This window comes from Babylonia areolata, chromosome 27 (assembly GCF_041734735.1).
Source record: "Babylonia areolata isolate BAREFJ2019XMU chromosome 27, ASM4173473v1, whole genome shotgun sequence".
Classification (NCBI taxonomy): domain Eukaryota; kingdom Metazoa; phylum Mollusca; class Gastropoda; order Neogastropoda; family Buccinidae; genus Babylonia; species Babylonia areolata.
Genome location: NC_134902.1, coordinates 36,546,212 through 36,555,873, shown reverse-complemented (window position 1 = coordinate 36,555,873; position 9,662 = coordinate 36,546,212). Strand labels below are relative to the sequence as shown.

Sequence of the window (9,662 nt, the reverse complement as noted above, 5' to 3'; positions counted from 1 at the left end):
CAATTTACAGAAGCTGCCAACAACTTACTTTGCTTTTTTCTTTTTTGTTTTGCTGCTCTAGCCCCCTGCCACAACCACAGGTGAACAAACAAATGCAATAAGACGAGAACATGACCGAAATAACAAAGAACAAGAAAAAAAAGGAAGAAAAAACAAAATGGTGCTTTCCATCCACTGCCAGGCAAACCACTAACAACCACACTGCTGATGTAAAGATCTACAGGAAAAAAAAACATGAACAAGAGCCTATCTGCTTACGCTTAAAACACTGAAATCAACTCTTCATAGGGGTCTTGAGATGTTTTTGGGTACCTAAACTGTGTCAAATTGACTGACTGGAGGGAGAAGATGGGGAGGATGGGGGGATGGGAGGGGGTGGGGTGGGGAAAAAGTTGGAGTGCTGGAACTGCTCAGCTCAGAAAGGGGGGTGGGGAGGGGTTATAGGGGTGTACACATGCAGGGGGAGGGGTAGGGGGGACTAGTACGCACTGCTATCGGCCATGGTCAGGTCGCTATCTACACTCTCTGCTTGATTGCCTTCACACTCCGCCGAGGCGCCAGCACCGCCAACCTCCATCGACTCGCTGGTGCTCGCCTCGGCAGGGACAGTCACTTGTGAGTTGTTTGAGGTGTTGCCGTCAACATTGTCATCATCGTCATCATCGTCGTCCTCTTCCTCCATCAGTTTCTTGGCCAGCTGCACTGCTGCAAACTCATTGTAGTGCAACTTGCGCTTCAGTTCAAACGACTTTCGTTTGGCTGCAAGAGAAGAAAACATCGACACACTGGAGCAAAGTTCTTGAAAAAAGCAATAAGAAAACAACAACATAAAAGCATGACCTTCAGGACCACTGATCCGATCAGACACAGGAATTAAGCAAATGAAAATAAAGATGCTGTAAAGCACACCCCCTTCCAACAAGACATTTTTCATTGCACACTATTTGGAACATGACTTTTGAAAACCTTAACCAGCTGCTGTATCTTTTTCATACTTACAGGCTTTTCCTGTTATAATATGCTGTGCTGTGATCTTGAACTTTCACTTTCATTAGAATCACACAGGTACCTTGGCCACTCAAGACAGCGATTCTGATGAAAACTGGTTGTCTTTTTAAAAAAAAATGAGTTTTATCAAACACTTTCTATTCTGCCAAATGAACTTGACCTTTAACATCTTACCTGCTTGCCATTCCGTAAGCAAGGGGAAGACTGAAAAGGTCTTATTACCTACCATTTGGTCACAATTGGTTCCTATATCACTTGCAGTTGCTGAGAAAAAGCAAATTTTCCCCGTAAAATTACATTTAATCTAACAAACTCACCATGATCCAATGGTGCAGACTCCGACAGGGTCAACACATGAATTTTTTCTATACATACACAACCAAGATAGGATGATTACATACCCACTTTGTTTACACACCAAGATCAAAGATTTTGTGTGTGTGTTTTTTGCTGCATCAATGGCAATGTATGCCTGCCTGCCATGTCACAGATGAATTCATCTCTAATTTGTTCACTGAAGTTACTCCTTTGCTCAAACTTTTCAAGCAACTGGTTATCTATCCAATGAACAGAAAAAAGTCAATAAAATCCACACACAGAAAGGAGCGGCACTGACGAGGTGCTAACTAGACAGCACAGGAGGAAAAACAACAACAATATGGACAGGCTAACTCGGATGGAGAAAGCCAAGCATCCATACCATGACGCCACTGAACTGCACAAAGCACCAGACACTGACTGACCATGTCCACGGCCCCACTTACCTCTTTCTTCTGGCGTTTCGTTTTCGCTTTCTGAAGACGACGAGTCTTCCTCTAGATCCACTGCCTTGCCCGAGTGTCCTGCAGCCAATAACCTGCAACAGCCCAGGAATTCATTCACACCAGCTGGCTTTGCATCTCGTCCGGCATCTCAGCACTGTAAAACCAGTAGGAACAGGTGTACAGAAATTAAAACTAAATGCACAACTTGACTAAAAATTCCCTTACATTTTATGCTTATCTCCCATTCTGTGACAGAGACAAAATACTTATCTTTCCTAAAAACACCTTTAAATCGGTCTTCAGCTACATTTATCACTTTAAACGATGCTAAGAAATGAGATGAAACCATGTCAACTCCGTGAAGAGACCTCTAAAGAATGGCAAGATTTTTCACCAAATTCTGCCCTTAAAATTGTTTTTAGGTAGTTTGCTGTGGGCTGACACAAAATGACGTCTCTGGAAACAAGCTTTTACATCAATATAAACATGAGGGTACATATCAGTAAAATCTTATTCCCATTAACACACATTTTCACATCAGTAAAGTCTAGTCCCATGAACACATGTGTACACATCAATAAAATCTTATTCGTACAAACACAAGTGTGTATACATCAATAAAATCTTATTCCTATGAATACACATCAATAGCATCTTATCCCTAATCCTTAAACTTGTGTACACATCAATAAAATCTTACTTATGAACACATATGCACACATCACTAAAAGTAAAACCTTATTTCTATGAACACGTGTACGCATCAATAAAATCTTATTCCTTTAAACACATGTACATACACATCAATAAGATCTTATTCCAACGAACCCATGTGTAGACATCACTAAAACCTTATTCCTATGAACACACGTGTACACATCACTAAAACCTTTTTCCTTTTAACACATGTGTACACATCATTACAAGCTTATTCCTGTGAACACACGTGTACTAATTCTTGTAACCTTTTTCCTATGAATACACGTGTACACATCACTAAAACCTTATTCCTATAATACATGTGTACACATCACTAAAACCTTATTCCTATAACACACGTGTACACAACACTAAAATCTTATTCTTATGAACATACTATACACATCACTAAGATCTTACTCCTTTGAACACACGTGTATACATCAATAAAATCATTTCTATGAACACAAATGCAAACATCAATATAACCATATTTCTATGAACACAAATGTATGCATCGATATAATCTTATTCCTAACAACACACATGTACTCATCAATGAAATCTTATTCCTTCAAACATGTGTACACATCAATAAAATCTCATTCCTGTGAACATGTGTACACACCAATAAAATCTTATTCTCACATTCACAAGTGTACATATCAATAAAATCTTATTCCAAAGAACACACATGTACGCATCAATAAAATCTTATTCCTATGAACACATACATATACATCTGTATAATCTTACTCCTATGAACACACAAGTATACATTAATAAAATCTGAATCCTACAAACACACAAGTACACATCAATTAAGTCATTTTCCTATATACACACGTGCACAACTAATAAAATCTCATTCATAAGAAGTAAAGAACACAAGTGCATACAGAACAAAATCTTCTTCCTATGAACACAAGTGTACATACAGTACACATCACTAAAACCTCATTCCCATGAACACACTAAAACGGTTAAACCATATTCCTATGAACACCCACCTATCAGCCAGCTGTGATGCATCAAGTGGAGGCTCCTTCAACCCACAAGAACTGCTTCGTCTCTCCCCCACGTCTGACGAGGACGCGTCATCATCGGTATCTTCCTTGTTGTAAGGGGTGGGAGGTTCGTCGATTTTCATGAACCCATAGTCCTTGTCAGGGGGGTGATGTGTGGCTAAAATGTTCATCTCATCCCACTCCACTTCACGCTTCCTGCAACAGCACAACACCCAGTTGCACCTTGATTTTCAAGCTGTTAAGTTTGTTTTTAAACGACGGGCGCAATAGCCGAGTGGTTAAAGTGTTGGACTTTCAATCTGAGGGTCCCGGGTTCGAATCACAGTGACGGCGCCTGGCGGGTTGAAGGGTGGAGATTTTTACAGTCTCCCAGGTCAACGTATGTGCAGACCTGCTAGTGCCTGAACCCCCTTCGTGTGTATATGCAAGCAGTAAATCAAATACGCACGTTAAAGATCCTGTAATCCATATAAGTGTTCGGTGGGTTATGGAAACAAGAACATACCCAGCATGCACACACCCGAAAACGGAGTATGGCTGCCTACATGGCGGGGTAAAAACGGTCATACACGTAAAAGCCCACTCATGTGCATACAAGGGAACGTGGGAGTTGCAGCCCACGAATGCAGAAGAAGTTTTTAAACGAGGTTAAACGCATCACCAGAAGCATGACCACTTATTTATTGCTTCGTAGTTACCTGCACCCGTTTCAAAAGTAAATGTTAATAAGTAATCAAGAGGAAAACAACCAAAGTAATCAACAGGAAAACCACCAATGAACCATGTGCACTGAAAAGTGACAATGACACCAGTTCTAAAGCAGGTCACCACATTCTTCACTTTCTCTCCCCAAACTCCAGTCCACAAAATGTCAATATTCTCTGCAATGGACATGAAATTTGCAGTACACCCAAATTAAAATATGCTCCTGTATTAATGCATGGCATTCTCTCTCCCTCCACATACACATTACTAGTAAGCATAACAGAGAAAACAACACACATATAAGCAAGCACACATTTAAACAAACACACACATCCTACATCATTTACAAGACTGAAGAAGCAAAGCCTATGTTCAAGGCTAATGATTAAAAAACAATACAATATCAAAATATTACTGAGAGTGAGAAGCAAAAAAGAATGTGAAAACAAATGTCTGGCCTAAAAAAAAAAAAAAAAAAAAAAAAAAGTTTCAAGTTATCCATGAATAACGATATCACATGCTCTATCATATGATCCTCACAGAATTCTGTGAAAAAAACAAAAACCCAGAGTAGGAAAAACTGAAAATCAATACAGAGTGGGACTTAAGAGACCAAAGTGTACCATGCTCACTGTCACAAGCTTTAAACCAAGACTCATCCGTGCTGAGACCAGAGCTTTGCTCAGGCAGTGTCAATGTTTGGCAAGGCCAACAAAGACTATTGACAGCCAGGCAGTGTCCATGTTTGGTAAGGCCGACAAAGACTATTGACAGCCAACATAGTTCTACATCCTCAATGCACGCTGTGCAGCAGGCTGTGAGTTTGCTGCTGGGTCCATAGACCCCACCTTGGGGCCATAAACAGCTGTTTTTGGTGGTGCAGGACATGATGAAACATTTTTCTGATCATCAGCACTGTAAGCCCTTGACAAGCCAACTGATAGCACAGCGTACGGTAGCCACTTATTTGTCCTTTGCCAATACCAAGTTAATGCCCTGTCTTCTGATGCACCAAATGCGTATCACAAAGCAGAGATGGTGCCTAGTTACAATCAGCTGACAGATAGTGCCTGACTGTCAGCTGGTCATAGACTGCTGTTGCCACCCACACTCAAGCCAGAGGTTCCAACTGCTTGAGGATGAATGCACACTGTGGAAATGTGCACAGCAAGAAGCCCTTGCATGTTTGCTTCCTCTCTTGCCATCTTGGTAATACTTTCTGTAATCTGACGCATACTGTTTTCCAGAGAGCAGCCAATACACACCCTGACTGACCCAAACTGAATTTCTTGGGTAGCCTTGTTACAGGTTAAACCCAATGGGTTTGAAAAGCATTGTTTACATTAAATTTTTTTTTTGTTTGCAGTAACCTGTGGTTCACATGGCACATGCACACCACACAATTAAAGAGCAAGTAGAAGCTTGATCCTGAGCTACAGGGATCATTTATTAGTAACAAAAGTGTGTTTCCTGTGTTTGTCACCTCGAAAGAGATAGCTGTGTTCACTGTTTATTCCATGTCTTTGTCTGCCTTTGACTAGTTTGAGAAAATAATGTTTTGATAGGAATATCTCTGAAATAGATGCTGCAAATGAATCATACAACAAATTAGAAACACAAATTTCTCAGCAATAAGTGTTTTTTTAAAATCAGCTGTCCTCACAAAAATCCATGGAAAGGTTGTCATTAAATGTGTGTGTGTGTGTGTGTGTGTGTGTGTGTGTGTGTGTGTGTGTGTGTGTACACAAGTAAACACATGTCTGTGTGTATCAACTGCGTGTGATGTATGTGTGCAAACTCACTACGTGTATGTAACTGTGTGTGCACTGAAAGTGATTGAGAACAAAGAGGGGCAGTTAGTGTGCATTCATACGTTCTGTGTGTGTGTGTGTGTGTGTGTGTATGTGTGTGGGTGCGCGCGCGCGTGCGTGTGTGTGTTCTACAGTTCTATAATGAATTGAAATTGACAGGTCTGCCTGAATTCACCAAAAGAAATGTCTTAGATAATAATCAGTATTTTGCATTTCATAAGTTCCCTCTTTCAACATCAACAACAAATAACAAAGGATTCACCCTTTTTAAAGACACACAAGCATCTCAACACAAACAAAAAGGTCACTCCACTGCATTGTCAATTACAGATCTATCTTCTCCGTCATAACATACTTCCATTGAATGGAACCCCACACTCTTGACGAAACAAAACTCCAAACACCAACCCCTACCACAACATACCAGCCACAAAATATTGACAAACCAGGCCACCACAAGCCGCGGCATAAAACACCAGCCTGGTCTCTGCAGTTAAATCAATGCCCGTTTCTTCACTCTTGCCTCATCCAGCAGAAACTAACTTTAGTAAGCTGGCAATGGTAAAGCACAACAAGAGAAAAAAAACAACCCCCCCCACCACACCCACCCCCCCCAAAAAAAAACCCCACACACATAAACTTATAATATACTGTGGGGGCTGTGGCTGTCAAAGAAGCTGTTTTTTGGGTTGTTTTTTTTTTAACAGAAGGGTTTTTGTTTGTTTGTTTTTGTTAAGTTTCTTGTTGTTTTTTGGGGCCAAAGTGAAGGGTTTCATCAAAAAGTTACAATACAAAGTGACTGATTAATCTCACAAAACATCTTGCATAGTTATCAGGCAAATAAGATTTAAATGTCAGTGTTGCTTCTACAGTTAACATAAATCATATCAGAAAACAATAATAGAAAAAGAAATTAGAAAATGTAGTAAAAACAAAATCAGTCTCAGAGTTGAAAGGAAGACTAAATCCGTGATGAATCAGTTTGAAGTTTATTTCAATATTTGCCAATTAAAAAAAAAAAGTCCATGACTTGACATGTGTTTGGTTTCATATCACAGGACTAAAGCAAAATGGAACAAAACAACCCCCCCTGCCCCCCAACACACAAAAGGAAATATGAACAGAATGACTCTAAAAAAAAAGAGAGAATTTTTGTTTAAAACAATCCTCTGCTAAACACCCCAACTCTCTTTCAAGAATGTTGCCCTGAGAACGATTTCTCATCAAATTCAATAACAGAACAAATTCCATTCAAACCACTTCCTGTGGTGAGCATGTCACAAAACAACCTGACAACAACAACAAATGCAGTCAGAAAACCAAGTGTGAAAAATCACCCCATTGTACAGGAAACACACAACTGAATCTTTCACATGAATTTAACTGTTCCTTAAAAAAAAAAGATATATAAAAAAAGTTGCATTTTTCAGTTCAAATTAAATTTTTAATAATTTTCAAGAAGCAATGGAAGTTCATATCAAAATGAAAAAATTCAAGCAAATTAGCTATCTCTTAAAACATAGCTTTAGGTGATTTTATTTTTGAAGCTTCTATGCACACAGGTGCTGTTTTGTGTACATATAATATAAACATATATGACTTACGAATATATCATAATGAATTACTAATTTTGTCAAAACTACTCCAGCACATGCTTTTCTGCCATGCATTTTGTGTCAAGAGTGCCTCAAGACTTTCGTTACGATAGTCCAGACAGAGGTTAAAGCAGTTGGACTTTTCAGGTGATGGTGCACGTTGAAAACCCAAACAGCTATAGGAAAGTGAAGAATTAAGATTTTTTCAATCTCTGTTCTAGTTCTGGCTATTCAGGAATCTCCATTTCAAATACAGATCAAACATGCATATTCACTTAATTAAAGACTCTGATTTTCAGAAAGTTTGATGGGTTAATAATAATAAAAAAAAGCAAAAAAAAGCACTCATTAACACATGTAGAGTCCTTAACAAAATGAAGTTGTCTCAGCTCATAATTCAATAGCAGAAAAAACAACAACCAACCAACCAAAAAAAAACCCACAAAAACCCCCAAAAACAACAACAACAAACAAACAAAAAAAACAACCAAAAAACCCATCATCATACTTCATACCCAAATTAAACACACTGTCAAATCAGTCCTTAAAGTCTAACCTCAAAGTACCCGGTATGCAAAATCCTTTAAAATGAACTGTTGCTATATTTAACTTTTTAAACAATTCAACAATTCCGTTTTCACTTTTCAACTTTCATCTGCCTCTGTGGCCACTGTCAATGGTAATGATGTCATACAGCCGTTAGTTTTAAGTAAAAACAACATTAACAATTGCTTTTAACTTTGATGAAATATAATGTTTAACAGGAACAGCATTCACATACTTCAAATCAATTGAGTAATCAAGAGGTGGCAGAATGGTTAAGATGCTCAGCTGCCAATACAGAGAATATGTTAGGGTGTGAGTTCGAACCCTGCTCTCAGCCTTTCTCACAAGTTTGACTGGAAAATCAAACTGAGCATCTAGTCTTTCAGCTGAGATGATAAACTGAGGTCTGGTGTGCAGCTAGCACTTGGCATACTGAAAAAGAACTGATAGCAACAAGAGTCTTGTCCTCTGGCAAAAATGAAATCCACTTGGATAGGTACACAAATATATATATGCATTCACTCAAGGCTTGACAAGCGCACTGGGTTATGCTGCTGTCAGGCATCTGCCTAGCAGATGTGGTGTAACGTACAGATTTGTCCAAACGCAGTGACTCCTCCATGAGGAACTGAAACTGAGTAATTTTGACAGTAAATAAAAAATCTGGGATGTGTACTGCAATGCAGTCATGGAAATGGGGGGAGCAGCTCTTTTTTATCTTGTCAGTAAACGTTCATCATTGGCAATAAAATCAATACTGACTTATACCATGAGTGATTTCTTTAGACCACAGGAGACTCAGTCATAATAGTAAGAAATCTTACTTATCCACAAGCTTTATGCATCAGCTTTCTGTCTATCCCCTAAGATCTGCAACAACTCACTCCTTACCTCTTTTCACTGTCTTCTCGCGCCCTCAGGCTCTGACAGACCATAAAGATAAATGATAAAATTCTGAAGGCATATTTTTTTTCTTCACCTGTTCGATGCCGCTGCAAATACTTCAACCATTATTCTCCTCTATAGCAATCAAGTCACAAAGTCATAACAACTGGCGCTATTGTATGCAGCTGGTGCCATAGGATAATAGCGTGGACTGGAATGCACTTGATCGACAACTTGTTTTTGCCTCAAACTTTTGTTTTGGTGACACCTACGAGTGGAACTGCGAAAGCACTGATGTAAGTTGATACAACTCTCCTTGGTGGTGATACCACATCCACTGCAAATAAACTTGAGCGACAGTCTTGAAACATGTATATGAATTTCTTGTCTAAATATCTTCCTTACTCACCCTCCCTTATCAAGGCTAGAAGTGTGTTTTAGAATGCCTTTCGAAGGTCTCTTCCCTTGCTCAGAAGCCATTTTCGCCCAGATTTTGCACGCTGTTGCAAACTTTACTTTGATTGGAGGAACAATCTGCGTACTTAATCTCGAAATTGACAGTGCGATTCAAGTGCATTCCAAGACTAAATTAAAGGCGGGCAAAAGCTTATACGAAGTTTT

General features: G+C 39.2%; 1 protein-coding gene across 1 annotated transcript; it reads right to left on the bottom strand.

Moving 5' to 3' along the window:
- Positions 1 to 417: 417 nt before the first annotated feature.
- On the bottom strand, positions 418 to 9,523 carry LOC143301535 (protein phosphatase inhibitor 2-like). The gene is made up of 4 exons (XM_076615905.1): positions 9,451 to 9,523; positions 3,482 to 3,694; positions 1,773 to 1,864; positions 418 to 759 (listed from the first exon to the last, which is right to left on the bottom strand). The coding sequence occupies exons 1-4, from the start codon at positions 9,519 to 9,521 to the stop codon at positions 479 to 481; spliced, it is 657 nt and encodes a 218-aa protein (XP_076472020.1). The 5' UTR covers positions 9,522 to 9,523; the 3' UTR covers positions 418 to 478.
- Between the last annotated feature and the right edge of the window lie 139 nt (positions 9,524 to 9,662).

Bases quoted from the DNA above. Each gene is read 5' to 3' on its own strand.
- LOC143301535 (XM_076615905.1), bottom strand. From the start codon at position 9,521: ATGGCTTCTGAGCAAGGGAAGAGACCTTCGAAAGGCATTCTAAAACAC. The intron at 1,865-3,481 runs GTGGGTGTTCAT...GGGCTGTTGCAG, and splicing joins GCATCACAGCTGGCTGATAG to GTTATTGGCTGCAGGACACT. The intron at 760-1,772 runs GTAAGTGGGGCC...CTTCTCTTGCAG, and splicing joins CGAAACGCCAGAAGAAAGAG to CCAAACGAAAGTCGTTTGAA.